At 29.6% G+C, this 16,052-nt stretch overlaps 1 protein-coding gene across 1 annotated transcript; it reads left to right on the top strand.

The window, feature by feature from the left end:
* Positions 1-7,003: 7,003 nt before the first annotated feature.
* On the top strand, positions 7,004-12,815 carry LOC123924045 (cytochrome P450 734A1). Its single transcript, XM_045976808.1, has 5 exons — positions 7,004-7,658; positions 9,198-9,421; positions 9,957-10,198; positions 10,468-10,843; positions 11,788-12,815. The coding sequence occupies exons 1-5, from the start codon at positions 7,376-7,378 to the stop codon at positions 12,244-12,246; spliced, it is 1,584 nt and encodes a 527-aa protein (XP_045832764.1). The 5' UTR covers positions 7,004-7,375; the 3' UTR covers positions 12,247-12,815.
* Positions 12,816-16,052: the final 3,237 nt, after the last annotated feature.

The following is a 16,052-nucleotide window of genomic DNA, read 5'->3' as shown; positions in this document are numbered from 1 at the left end:
ATGACTCCCTTACAAGAGAATCAGACTGGAACAATAAGATAGAAACTAGCAAAGATATATGCTGGAATATTATGAAGATGTGAAAGTTGAAGGTGAAAGATGTTTATAAATAACAATACTTATTAAAATATTTTTTAAAACATTTGAAAGATGTTACTCCCTCCGTCCCATTTTAAATGACATTTTTCTTACTTTGATTTGTCCCAAAATAAATAACCTATACAATTTTCAAGACCATTTTTTCAAATTTTACCCTTTACCTGGGCCCCTGTTTATGTGTGGCATACTCAACCAATTTAATCACTACTACTAGTAATGAAAAAGGTAAGAGCAGTTTAGTAATTGTACAACTCTCTCTTTTATTTTTGTATTTTTCTTAAAGTGTGTGAAATGGTCAAATATGTCATTTAAAATTGGACGGAGGGAGTATAAATTTTTTGAACATTTTTTAATTATAGTGGCGTGGCAACCACTCCACATGTATAAAATTTGATAACTAAAGATTCATCTGATGTCATTTTAGTTAACTAATTACACTGGCCTTAATCCATTGAAGACTTTTATTTCATCAACGCTACATTCGTAGGTATGAACATTCCAGATACTTCAATATAGTCATATTCATAGTCTTATGCAATTTACCGTTTTATGCTAATAACATGAATGTTGTAAGTTTGTTCGCAGATTCATCCATTTTGTTTTTAGTGAATTTGAATTTGTATTGCATCGATGTACTCTATCAATTTGAATGAATGAATATGTTTATTATTTTTTTATAACGGATATGTTTATTTTTAGTAAAAAAAAATTACAGTGGCCTTTCAACACTCTCAATTTAACATAGCAAGAAAATAACTAACTTATATACTCTTACTTCATAATATAAGAAATTAATATGAAACATAAAATAAATATAAGAGATAAAATTTAGCATAACTTTTGTGAAACTTAAAAGTGTGTTTGGATGGAGTAATTAGAAATTTTAGGAGATTTATAATTCTAAGCAATTCAAGTATTTAAATTTTCATCATTTTTAAATATGTATTTTTAAATAAGGACCAATTTGCAATTTTATAAATTTAAAAATTTTAGTTCAAATTTGAAAAATAAGGACTGATTTGAAATTTTTAAAATTTGTAATGGATCAATTTGCAATTTTTGAAAAAATTAGGGGTGAAGTTGGAATTTTGAAAATATTATAGAGGTGAATTTAAATATTTTGAAATATGTGAAAGGAATTTCAAATTTCTAACTTTTCAATGTCATTTAATTTTTTAAAAATTTCTTAATTTTTTCAAAAATTGCAAATTGATCCTTTAAAATATTTTTAAAATTACAAATTAGTCCTTATTTTTTTAATTTGACTCAAAACTTCTCAAATTTATAAAAAAGGATCAAATTATTTACGATAAAATCTAACCTTGGATAGAAAAATTTCATAAAACCCCGTCATTTAAATTTTTTCAAAATTTATCATTGAAAAAAAGAAATATATACCAAAAAATTTAATTTCTCTCATAACATTATTTTACCTAAAATCCATCCACAGACGGTCTAACTCTCTAAGTCTTTAAGATTTTCCAATCTTTCATGAGCTAGCAGAACTTTCATGTGGGTTTTTAGGCTAATGCTACGGTGGACTACTACCGAATATGAATTTTACGAAATTTACTGTTGGATTGAAAGTTTATATCGTATAGATCATCCATAAATTTTTAAAATTTTTTTGAAAATCATTTGATATGTTATTGAGACCCATCAAGATTTACGTTATTTAATAAACCGTTAATCTTGATGTGACTCAATAACATATCAAATGATTTTCAATTTTTCTATGAATGATCCATATTATATAAACTTTCAATCCAATGATAAATTTTGTAAAATTCATATTCGTTATAATGTTATTTATGACTGATCTACTATGGACCACTTGATGAAGTGGTCCGTATTAAAATTTTCCTTATTTTTATCCTAATTTGGAAGGAAATGTATTTGTGGTGGGTCCCACATAGTTGTCATCTATTCCTATGTCCATTGTAATTCCAAACAATAAAATTGAATATGGTTGTGTCATTTATCTTGCTTTTTTTTTTTAAATAGAGGAAATAGTAAAGTCCTTATAAACTCGTACGGGTATATAAGGGAGAGAATTGGAGTTTAAACTTTTGTGATTTTTTGTTACCGATCATATCGTTAATGTTTAAAATATGTGTTTATACTATATAATATAATATAAATATCAATTAACATATACTCGGAAGTCGGAACTAATATTAAAGTAAGTGAGTAGCTCAACTTATTTATTAAAGTATTTATTAAAGTATTTATTTGTAAAATAAATATTTATTTCGATTTATTAATTCATTGTGTTTTATCAGGACTCCTCCATTGGATTAAGATCTTCAAAGGAAATAAAAAATTAACTAAGATGACAATAATAATTGGAAGGAAATTACAAAACATTAAAAGAGAAAAGAACCTTACATAGGTCTAGAACAACAATCACCATGGATACTTGTCTAGTGAATAGAGTTTCCATGACATATTTGTTGCCTCATAAATTAATGGAAACTTCAGCATAAAGAAATGATTTATGTTTTTTTTTGTTTACAATAGATCTGCCGATCAAACTCACGACCTCTAGCATACTACTCAAACTCATCATCACTAGATCAAACTTAATGACTTAAAGAAAAGAATTTAGGTTTAATAACATTAAAATATGTCTAATATTTTTATTAATATTTTATTTAAATAAATGAAGTTTTTAAATAAGTTTTTTAGAATTATTTACTCTCTTAATCCTTTTCTCATTCACTTTTGTTTATTGAAATTACGAACATATTTCATATGGGCAAGTGACATTAATAACAGAAAAATTGTCATTGTGGTTTGGCATAAGGTTTGTACTCCTACTCTTGAAGGAGCTTTGGGCATTAGGTCCGTTAGTGACATCAATGAAGCAACTATGGCCGGACGTAATTCGAGCATTGTGCGTTTGGAGTATGCGAGAGTTTCTATCATGTTTATGCGGAACATTCTATTAATCAAGGTTATCAAAACCGGACCGGACGATCAGACCGTGAACCGGTCATGAAAATGGTTCGGTTTTGAGCAAAAAACGGATAGGAAACCGACCGGCAAAAAACGCGTGAACCGGGTCGAACCGGCGAACCGGACGGTTCAAACGGTTTTGCAGGTTTTTTTTTATTTTAAAAAAAGGGCAAAACGACGTCGTTTTAATTTGTTTTTTTTTTTAAAAAAATCTGAAACAAAACAACGACGTCGTAGGAATAAGAAAGATTTTTGTTTTTCATCTATTTTTCATTTGGTTTAAATTATATATTTTATTTTATTTTGACTTGTGATATTTTATCTTTTTAATGTGTGAAATTATGAAATATTGAGCAATTATTCATATATATATTTATTTATATATTAATTAAAATATATATTTAATTAAAAACGGTTCGATCCCGATTGAACCCGATCCGACCAATTGAACCTTGAACCGGTGAGCTCGCCGATTCGATGACCGGTCCGATTCTGACAACCTTGCTATTAATTGTCCGAGAAGGGAGATTTGCCCTGTTATTTACTCCATTATCACTAAACTTGTTCTTAAAAGGTTTTCCGTGACAAGAGAAATTAGATTATAATTTGTGTGATTGTGTTGAAATCTATGATCCTATGGTAATTATCCATCGAAATATATTTATTAGTCTTATTTTGCTTGCTAAGCTCTCAAAATCCAAAACAGGTCTCTATAAATATTCCCTTTTATTTTTATTACTTTACTTTCAAATCTCTATATATATTTAGATTTTTACTTTGTTTTTTCATAGTTTTTATGGATTAATACTCTTTTATTATAATGATAATCTCGTACACTTGTGAGAATATCAAAATTCACATAGATGATTATTCAATAATTTAACATTCTTAAGAGAAATGAACAAATCATGAAATAATATGAGAATATATAGATGTGGTGTTTGGTTTATTTGATCATTGGGCATCACATGATCAACGGTGTTCATGAAGAATAAATGCAGGTTTTGTAGTGTATTAGTGTGAAATTGAGAGAGTAGAGATTAGTTTATATATATATATAGAAATTAGTGTGAGTGGTGTATTTAAGCTTCAAAAAATTTCACATATAACCAAAGATTCTTGATAAATGGAAGCCGAAAGTTATGATTTTGAGAGAAAAAATTCATGTTGAAATCAAGATTGTGAATTGTGTCTTTTACGAATGTGAGTCATTGCCTTCATGCATATGAAGTCACTTTATAAATTATTCATAAACACGAAAAATCATGCGTACACGCAAATCAAAATATATAAATTTCGTGCACGTAAAACATCATTTATCTTGAAGATGTTGTTACAAAGTTTTTATTTTTTTTGAAACATATTACAAAGATTTTATTTCATAGATGTTCACTTTTTATTAAGAGATGAACTTTTCTTTTCTTTTTTAAGAAAAAAGATGAATTTTTATGGTTTTAACTTTTACACCTTTTTATTTTACTAAAATAATCTCTATCAGGAAAATTGTAAAACATATATACAAGATATATGGGCATGTTCGTTTCAGTTTTAAAAAAATGAATTTTTTCTTTGTATTTTTTAAAATAGATTTTCTAAAATCGTTTTTCAAAATATTACAAGTTTTTTTATATTCGTTTTATCTAAATTAAAACATTAATTTTGACATCATATAACATAAACACACATTATTGAAGATTAAAACATAGTCAAAATCACAATTTTTTTAAAAAGTTGTATTTCAAAAATGATTTTTATGAAAATCTATTTGAAATAGCTTCAAAATTAAGTGATTTTTTGAAATTTTGCTATCCAAAAAAAGTTTCAATAAAATTATCAAATACCTAAAATAACATTTTTAGAATAACTATTCAAACCAAATTTTCATTTGAAGCTTTTATTAAAAAATTCTTTGTAAATTTTTTTTACACAAAATTATGTAACACTACAAAAATCTATTTTAAAAAAATTTATAACAAACAAACCCATATTCACCTTTTTTAATTGAATTATTTTCAAACGTAAGAATTAAAAAACAAACATATGACCGTTTACTTAAGGTCTTAATCCACTTACTACTTATACTACTCCCTCCACACCACAATATATGTCACTTTGGGGGAAAAATTTGTACCACAATATATGTCACTTTATATTACCAATGAAGCATTTAATGTTATTTTTCCTATTATACCATTAACTATTTATTTTTTTCCATATCATAAATGAATGACAATTTTGTAAATCAACTCATAATCTCTTTTTTCCATACAACATCACCTTTCTTAATATGTGTAAAAGTATCAAAACGACATATATTGTGGTATGGAGGGAGTAAGATATTAGCCATTTTGTTGTTGTGCTCTTTTCAACACGTAGATACGATAACGAAAGATATGTTGCATCGACTACAATTAGAATTTCAAAGGTTTTTTTGGTCAATAATTAGACTTTCAAAGTTTTTCTTGACAAAAGACTTTCAAAGTTAAACACCGATAATTTTCATTTATAAAAGATGAGAGTACACACATATTGTTTAAAATTTCGAAGTATATAATATCATATTCATATATACTACAACCGCGTGTTGAAATTGTTAGACACTTCTTTTTTTTTGACAGAATTGTTAGACACTTTTATCAACAACAAAAAAATGTTAGAGACACAAATATTTTTTTATTTTATTTTCCTTTTCCAAAGGATTAATATAGATAGAGGCATGAGCTCAACACATTAATAAAGTATTATTAAAGAAACACCAAATATTCTTTTTATTGAAAATAACATTTCTAAAAGATCGCTTATACAGTTATACCAATTCCAAAATAATTTTATTATAATAAAGTCTAGATATATTAATTAGGCTAATACTACGGTGGACCACCTTCACAAGTGGTCCACCGTGGACAAATGATCTATCGAATATGAATTTTACAAAATTCACTGTTAGATTTAAAGTTTATATCGTATAGATCATCCATAAATTTTAAAAAAAAATTTGAAAATCATTTGATATTTTATTGAGACACATCAAGATTAACGTTATTTAATAAACCGTTAATCTTGATGTGTCTCAATAGCATATCAAATGATTTTCAATTTTTCTAAATTTTTCTATGGATGATCTATATGATATAAACTTTCAATACAATGGTGGATTTTGTAAAATTCGTATTCGTTATAATGTTATTCATGACTGGTCCACCATGGACCACTTGATGAAGTGGTCCATATTAGAATTTACCGTATTAATTATGCAATGAACTTATAAAGGTGAAATTTGTTTATAAGAGCATCTTTAATTAATGGTGATACCACTTTGGATATTACACATTATTAACAATTGGTTCCCACAAGGTCATGTAATACTTATGCAACTTATACATATTTTGCTTCAATGATGATATCACTTTGACTATCATATACATTATTAACAAGTGAACCTTATTATATATATTTTTTAAAACTTAAATTGTTGATATTAAATTGATGATACGATACCTTAAATAAGGTATCACATCATCAATTTTGATACCCTCTATGTCACGTCATGAAACTCTAGTGATAATAAAAATTAATTTACGGATCATTAGTTTATGAAATTCTCTATAATACTTTTATCGAAGATGCGCGAAAATATCACAGAACTATATTTTTTTTTTTGAAGAAAATCACAGAACTATATTTATTTCCTTAGTAATCACAGAATTGATGTATTTAGACTATATTATTGTCTAAATACATCAATTCTACAATGAATCTAAAAAATTTAGTTTTTCCCGATTCATTAAATAACAAACGAATCTTATATAAATTATTGACCAAATTCATTAATTATTTAATGAATTTGAAAAACAAATTTTTATTTAATTTTTTTTGCTTTATTAGATAAAAAAGTCTCATAATAATCCTATCCTATAAATACAAAAGAAAAGACAAGGGTAACATTGTCACAAAATGATACTACATTTACTATAAAATTTTATAAAAAATAGCTCTCATTCGTTGACCCTTAGAATTCCAGTGGCGGCCCCTACGCCGTTGGCCTTGCATAATCTCTCTCTCTCTATCTCTCTCTCTCTCTAAAACAAAGCCACCTCTTCTCAATCTCTCTCTCTTTTCATGTCCTTGTGACTTTCTCTCTAGTATTAAAACCCCACGCCACTAACAACCAACATAACCAAATCAGATAAGATCACCAAAGCCAAAAGCCCAACCCAAAAGCCTCTCCACAAACAAAAAATATTAACATTTTTTCTTCTCTCTTATAACACCAACCACATTAGTTGAATTATTATTATTATTTGTTTCAAACATCAATATGGAGCTACAACTCTTATCTTGGCTCAAACTTTTTTCTTTCTCTTTCATTTTTCTTCTCTTTGTTCTAAAACTCACAGTGTTACTTTGGTGGAGACCAAGAAAAATTGAAGACTATTTCTCTAAACAAGGAATTAGAGGTCCCCCTTATCGTTTCTTCATTGGAAATGTTAAAGAACTTGTTAGTATGATGTTGAAAGCTTCTTCTCAACCCATGCCTAATTTCTCTCACAACATTCTTCCTAGAGTCCTTTCTTTCTACCATCACTGGAAGAAAATTTATGGTACTACTTTTTAATTATCTCTTCCCTTCAATTTATGCATACTTTTTTTTTTATTTATTTAGTTTTATCTAACTTTCTTTTCTACACCTCCCTCCGTTCTATAATATAGTCTAAATACATCAATTCTACGATGAATTTAAAAAAGTAAATTTTTTATTTCTTAATTTTTTCTATGAATGGATATTTTGCAGGCAATCGCAGAGATTAATCTCTCGAGCCGAATTTTTCAAGAAAAAATTAAATGCATTTTATTTTAGAATTTTTTTTTTGAGTGTGTATAGTCTTGACCATCATCATTAAAGTTGGTGTTAAGCAGTGGCATGATGATGGTGATGATGATTATGATGTTTTTCTTTTACCAGTTTTGTGTTACTGAATTTGAGACTTTAAAAGCCTTGAAGGATTTGTTCTAGAGTTAGGGTGCTTCTTTCTTTTTACAACTTTTTTCAGCCTTTCTTTTTCTCCTAGCTGTTTGAAGCATGATGTTGAAGTTCCATTTTAATTTGGACTTTAGCAAAATTTTCCTATTTTTTTTAATCTTCTTTTTTACTTTTTTTCATTTCTTCATCATTAACTTTTTATTTTTTGAAGCATCAAACAAAATATCCAATCCAACAAGGCTTGTGTTCAGTTTTGATGTGTAATCACTAATCAGACATTTGTTTGTTACTGACTGCTTTGTAAGGCTGTCAGTAATACAAACATTGTCCATATTCCTCATTTAATTTCCTTTCAATACTTTTTAAAAAAACAAAAACTTATATTTTTTATTACTTAATAAAATTAAATAACCACTCTCATTTACATATTATTTTTTTCAAAAAAATAAAAATAAAAAAATATTTAGTAATCAATATAAAATAAAACTCTTACCATTGAACTGACACCTAATTTATAAAATGTGAGTGCATTTTGTTGGCCGGCATCGGGGAATTTAGATTTGTTGCTATAGGATTATCACCAGGTTACACGCATTAATGAATTCTGAACGTCAATTGAAGATCGGATGGTACATATAATATATGTACTAAAACAATCTCAATCACTCATTCACATCGGACGGTTGAGACTGTAACTGTGTTGCCGCGCAGTTACCGCAGAGAATCTATTTCCGGCATTGGGAGTTGTCATCTACTACTACTACTAAGACTACTTTTGCTCTCATTTCAACATGTCTTGTATTGTTTTGTTTTTGTATGGGAAGAATTGAATTTTGACAATGTAGTTGTATATGTTTGGTAACCGTTTTAAAATTGACTTGTCTTCTTCCCACCACCTCTGCTCAATGTCTCTGTGCTAGTAGGGTCACCACTACACTATCCATGCTTCTTATGAAAACTAATGGCTGTCATGTTTCCTGCTCCTTTCCTATTTTTGTTAACTAAACACTTACTACTTGAGGGATTCTGCTCCTTCCAACTTTATGCTAAATAAATTTATGTCATTATTTTTTTTACATGTTAATTAATTATTAATTTGATTTGATTATGGAATAATCTATCTCTTCTTACTACTAATCTTTATAATTTTGATGTAAAGGTGGAACATTCCTAGTTTGGTTTGGACCCACGGTTCGTCTTACAGTGTCTGATCCAGACCTTATAAGGGAAATCTTCACATCCAAGTCAGAATTTTATGAGAAAAATGAAGCCCCCCCACTTGTGAAGCAGCTAGAAGGTGATGGGCTCCTTAGCCTTAAAGGAGAAAAATGGGCTCACCACCGCAGAATTATCTCTCCCACTTTTCACATGGAAAATCTCAAAGTAATTATTTTCATTACATTTAATCATCCTACCCATTATCATTTTTATAGTTCTTGTCCTAAATATAATACAAGAGTTAACAATATTGATCCATCTGAATCAGATAAATCAACTATTGTCGAGTCAATTGTTTCTTATATTTAGAGCGGATATTATTATTATTTTTAGGGTCTTGCTAACTAGTATCTTATTCGGTTAAAGAAATTTAAAAAAAGTTGATTTTGTATTAAAAAACATTTTTCATATTTTTTTTTAAAGAAAAATAGCATGTTTTACTATATTTACTTTTTTAACTAATACCTCAGAAGCAACGGTACCATTTTTATTTTTGGGTCAAGTAACTTAATGTTTAAAATTTTTACCCTTAAGGTGGATAAGTGGAATGTCGAGATTGGAACCGAGCTAAGTACATGGGCATAATTTGTCTTATTTTTATTGTGGTAGTACATATAAAAATAATTAATTTTTTATTTATATATGAATTTTAATAATAATGGTATAATAATAAATAGGATTTCGTGTACAATATTTTTAGTTGCTGATACCGGTGATGGCAACAAGCGTGGTAGAGATGTTGGAAAAGTGGTCGGCAATGAGTGACAAAGGTGAGGTGGAAATCGAAGTTTATGAGGGCTTTCAAACCCTAACAGAAGATGTTATTACTAAGACCGCGTTTGGAAGCAGCTATCAAGATGGAAAAGCCATTTTCCACTTACAAACTCAACAAATGGTCTTAGCTGCTGATGCCTTTCAAAAAGTTTTCATTCCCGGTTACAGGTAATAACGTCTCAATCAATTCATTAATTATAATCCTCTAGTTAATTAACTACTCACATTTTTTATTATATAAAAAAATAATCACATTTGATTATTATAATCCACTAGTTAATTACATTTGATTATTATCGTATGATGTGGTACAGTGGTACGTAAAGGAGTGGTAACATATCCCTTTCTATGTGTACTTATTATATCATGAATTATTGATTGTGATAATATTATTAACAACATGTATGTATATATGTACAAATTTTTTATTTTTATAGATTCTTTCCCACAAAGAAGAATATAAAATCATGGAAACTGGACAAACAAATAAAGAAATCATTGGTGAAGTTAATAGAAAGAAGAAAAAAGAATTCATCAAGGAGATTATTAATTGATGAAAAAGGTCCAAAAGATTTACTAGGACTAATGATACAAGCTAGTTCAAACAACAACAATGTGACAGTGGATGACATTGTAGAAGAGTGCAAGAGCTTTTTCTTTGCAGGCAAACAAACCACATCAAATTTGCTGACGTGGACGACCATTCTATTAGCAATGCACCCACATTGGCAGGTAAAGGCACGTGATGAAGTTATCAAGATGTGTGGGTCACGTGACCTTCCTACTAAAGATCATGTTGTAAAGCTTAAGACGGTAAGCATAAGGCAGACCCTCCCCCCCCACTTATAAACACTTTTATGATACATGAGATTAATATTTGGACCCAAAGTAAAAATCATGTTTTGTCTCTTAGTCCTTCTGTTTATGTTTATGTTTTCTTTGTTTGTTTGTTTCTTCACAATAACCAACTTGCCACCTTTTGCTTCCTCTTACCCCTTGTGAAGGGAACATATGTAGCCAAACACTGCTCATTTACACCTCTCCAACTGCCAATTCTCTATTCATTTATTTATGAGTCATGCTAACTAGTGTCCCCGGGGCACTAGTTAAGGATACAAAAAAAGCAATTTTTGCATTGAAAATGATACTTTTTATACTTTACAAACATTGACTACACAAGTTTCAATGTAATTTTACTATAATTAGTATCCTTAACTAGTGTCCCGGGGGCACTAGTTAGCATTTTCCTTTATTTATTTCTCATCACCATCATCAAAACAAAACAAGGATTTTGTCATAACTAAAAACAAAAAACTCAATAGTTCATATCATCAAAAAGTTCTTAATAAAAAAAAAAATCAATTTTTAAGAATAATGTATCTGGTTTATATTACAAACCAGATACATTAAATTTTTTTGTCAAGTATTATAGTGGTTAGAAATTTCACTCTTAAGGTGAATTAATGGGAAAACTGGAGTTCGAACCTGACCTCCTGCATATATAATGCATGTCCTACCAATTGAGCTAAAAGCTCACAGGACAGATACATTAGTTATTTAATAAACCTAAAAAATTAATATTTTCATATAATAATGATTAGAATAAATTTCAATAGTAAATTTTTTCACTTGAGATTTTTTAAATGGATGACATTAATTGATATTCACATTTGGAATCACATTTTTGTTTATGGAATTTTGTCCACTATAGACATCATTGAATTTTATCTAATCATTTGGGTTATAATCTGGTGCAGCTGAACATGATAGTTAACGAGTCACTAAGACTGTACCCACCAACAATTGCAACAATCCGACGGGCAAAAACAGACGTGGAATTAGGAGTCTATAAGATACCACGTGGAACAGAGCTTTTAATTCCAATCCTAGCCGTTCATCACGATCAAGCTATATGGGGCAACGATGTAAACGAATTCAATCCTGGCCGTTTCTCTGAAGGTGTAGCACGCGCCGCGAAACATCCAGTGGCATTCATACCTTTTGGCCTCGGTGTACGCACATGTATAGGACAAAACCTCGCAGTGCTACAAACAAAACTGGCCCTTGCAATCATACTGCAGCGTTTTAGTTTCAGGTTGGCCCCTAGTTATCAACATGCACCAACGGTCCTGATGCTACTTTATCCTCAGTATGGTGCACCAATCATATTCAACCAATTGTCCACGCTGGATAATCCGAATCATGACTCCTCATAGGATCTTGGAAATTCATGCCAACTTTCTCTAGAGTATATATAAGGATTGAGTGTAGTGTCCAAAACGGACCGAGTGTAGTCGTGCAGTCAAATTGTTTGCAGTCAGAAGATCTGAATTATGAATTATCTAATCTCATCAACTGTATGCAGTTACGAGTGTTGACCGCACTTAATCCGAATCCATCGGTTGTGGCATTTGCTTTATCAGAAGAAAAAAAAAAAGAACTATAAAGTATATATATAGAGGAGATGTGTGATGAGTAAAATTACGGTGGTGCCCTTTCCTTTTGTCTGCAGATATTTATCCCATGTGTTTTTTGTCTTATTCCTCATCAGAACATACTGACTCTAGCATGTGAGGTTTGGTTTGGCTTTTGGTCAAAATTGTCTTTTGCCGATTTCAATTGGTTATTGTCATCATAGGAGTAAATTAGTAGAATGCTAACAATTTAATTTCCTAGATAGGTGCTTCACTTGTGTATGTTGTGTATATATTTTGTTTCTTTAATTTTTTCTTGAAAGAGATTTGTATTTTTTTTTCAATGCATTTTTTGGTCCCTTGATTGTGTATCCACTGGTTGTCTACAACTTTTAATTTCTTCTTAGCTTCTTTTCGTGTATGTGTTTTATCAATAATCTAGAACATGCAAGTAGATGAGACTCCACAAATAGTTTGCAAAAAAAAAAAAAAAGAATTTGTTGTTTTTCTTCTTACCCTCCTATTATTGGTGAGAAAACATTCACAAGGTAATTAATTTCAAAAGAAAGCATTGAATTATGTAGGGACCTTGCCATTTCCACACAAGTATGAAAATCAGAGGACTTGCAGTTGCAACAACATTAATAAGAAAATCATAAGCGAAGGCTAAAAAAACACACATCAGTTAATGTGATAGCCGAGACACAACTATATCAGACTGGTTGTTAAGTTAATGTCATGAACTCTAGTAGTCATGCAATAGTAATTAGATTTTTTTTCTTCGAATATCGTAAATTTGTTGCATATATTCAAGATAATTACACATGAACGAAAGATAAGAGGCAACAAGTTGCCGCCCAAAACATTTCTTCAAATTGAATGAATGATAGGAGTGTTGGGACGACTTAAGGGGAGCTTAAAATACTAGGGATGATCAAATTGAGCTAAGAGAAACTGCGTAAATAAATGAGTTTTTTTAATTAGTATAATTAAATGAGTTAAACATTACATATTTACCAATGAATTTACAACATTAGACATATAGGTCTAACTCATACTTGACACGCCAACAATATCCCTCTGATCAATTGTGGGATTTTTTACAAAAAGGGAGTAGTTTTTCAAGTTAATTACCAAAAGAGTGTAGTTTTCAAAAAAATTACATAAAGGGTGTAAGTCGTACCTGCAACCTACGACTTTCAATTTTATTTAAAGCAAAGTCGTCAATGACAGCTACGACTTTGCTTTTTTGTTTTTGGTTTTAAAATTTTTAAGTTGGTCTCTATGTTTATTTTAAGTTTCAAGTTGGTTCCTTATGTTTTAAGTTGAGGGGGCCTAAAACTATGTGGAATCATCATATTGAACATCAACCACACAAATGACTTTTACGATACATCTTTACATAAAAACCTTAAGGTGTTAGGTAAATCAGTCTGATAACTTATATGTTGTTAAATAATCACATTTTCATCCAATGTGTACTAGTATCTTCTTAATTCAAACATTACACAACGGCAATCTCCCAATCAAGGGTGAGCACTCCTTCAAGTACACAAATTTATTATCCGCATACATTTTGCACCGCTCGTGGAACGTCAACAATAGAACACACACTTGACCATCATATTAAGACTTTTGATAGAGAGACTCAATCGAACCATCGTCTTTCATAATACTCTAGGATCATGAGGGGATCCTAAAGTATTGGGGGATCATCATATTGAGTTAATAGTAACTACACAAGTGAGTTGAAGATAAATCTTAAAACATTATCTATATGATTTTCTTCACTTATAAATCGTTAACATATTTGTGTTCAATTGACACTTATTAAATCACACTTGACACGTTAACAATTTCTCACTCGAATATAAGTTCCTCTAATTTGACTATTTAAATATACTCCCTTTTAAAGGGAAGTGTTTTCCATCGATATACATTTGTGTTTAGTCACGAGAGGGCATCCGGAGAATCATTCACATTAACTATACAAGTAAGTTGGACATCACATTTTTATCCAAAACTTAAGACATTAGGTTTATGGGTCATCTCACTTATAAAGTGTTCAACCTCCACTTTTTTAAGCAATGTAGAACTTAACCGACCTCACACTTGCGACAAAAAATTAACCATTCTTTGGCACAATAAAGATAACTTATTGCAACTTCATGCCAACAAATATCATTTTGCACATGGCTTCAAAAGATCATGTTCTATATTAAAAGAATAGCCTCTTATTAAAATGGAGTACTTAATTTGAATGGAGTAAAAAATAATCAAACAAAAATAGATATTTGGGTGCTCAAAAGTATATTTTATTTTTCCAAATTGATTTGATTTGATTTTCTAAATTAATTCTAAATAATGTTAGAATCAAATTACAACTAAATAATGATACTTAAAATAAATTTTTGCCGCCACATAACCAAACACAAACTAAAAAAATTTGGAAATACAAGTTGTAACCTCTCTTCCACTGACAGCAAGCTCAGCAAATAAGTATCATTGGCTGACCCCCAAAGAAGAAGCATTGGTTAAGATTTTATCTCATAATTTCAACCTCTATGATGAAGAATCATTAGCTTTTTCAATGTCCTCTGTACTTTTGTTATTTCCATAGATGTTTTTGCCGACTTTCTAGAATAAAAACTCATGAGTAACAAGTTTATGACTGAACTCTATAACGTCTTTCACTTTCCAAGAAAGACATGTTATCATATCTCTTTCTTATTGCATGGTACTAAATTTGAAATTTTCTTGAGTTAAGTGATTTTAATGCTATACAGGTAAGAGATTCTAAAACCTCATAGTTGTTGGGTTTCTAAGTTATTTCTTGTGACAATATTGTTTATTCAGTATACACTTGTGATCTGTGCAAACCCCGTTTTCCAACACCCATGCATTCAACACAATTTGAGACATGTTTGTACTAACTAGAATATGGGACCAATGTAAATAATGTAAATTATCTTTTTATTATTAGAATAGATGTGTTGGTTTAATAATTTAAGAAAACACATTTGAAAAGTTTAATGTTTATTTTGAAATAGTAGATGTTAACATATTAATTTAGTTAGTTTTTTTTAGAGGTAGAAATTGACATGAGAGTTGAAGTGTACAATGGAGGGAACATGATTCCACGTAGTAACTGCGTTGATGCAGTAATCGATAAGAATCGTTCGATCTGATTGAATTGTTGAGATCTTAAACTGTCATAAATTGTAGAAATAATTAGTTCTGTCAGATCATAGATCAATGACCAAGATCTAAAACAGCGGCAAACTGTGTCTTTTTATTAGTGTAGGCGATCCAAATCCACAATAGAGCAAGTTGGCAAAGATCCATGAATAGAGGTAATATACTTGCAAAACACTCTGATGTTCAAATTAGTGTTTGATTAAGTAGGATGGATGAGATGTTTTTCAAAATAGATTGTGCACGATTTCTTTTGGCCAAATGTACTTTTATAAGAAAGATTTCAAGTAAATCAGAGTAAATTTCACTAATGTCGTTGAAAGATTCTCGACATGGTTCATGAATCACCATGTGATGTTGATCACACAATGACGGATTGTGTATCATCGTCAAGTTAGTAAATTGAATATTTC

This window comes from Trifolium pratense, linkage group LG4 (genome assembly GCF_020283565.1).
Source record: "Trifolium pratense cultivar HEN17-A07 linkage group LG4, ARS_RC_1.1, whole genome shotgun sequence".
Taxonomy (NCBI): Eukaryota; Viridiplantae; Streptophyta; class Magnoliopsida; order Fabales; family Fabaceae; genus Trifolium; species Trifolium pratense.
The sequence above is the reverse complement of the archived record's forward strand: the minus strand, read 5'-3'. Positions and strand labels throughout refer to the sequence as shown.

Coding starts and splice junctions, on each gene's coding strand:
- LOC123924045 (XM_045976808.1), top strand. CDS start 7,376: ATGGAGCTACAACTCTTATCTTGGCTCAAACTTTTTTCTTTCTCTTTC. Junction 10,199..10,467: donor GTTTTCATTCCCGGTTACAG/GTAATAACGTCT, acceptor TTATTTTTATAG/ATTCTTTCCCACAAAGAAGA. Junction 10,844..11,787: donor ATGTTGTAAAGCTTAAGACG/GTAAGCATAAGG, acceptor AATCTGGTGCAG/CTGAACATGATAGTTAACGA.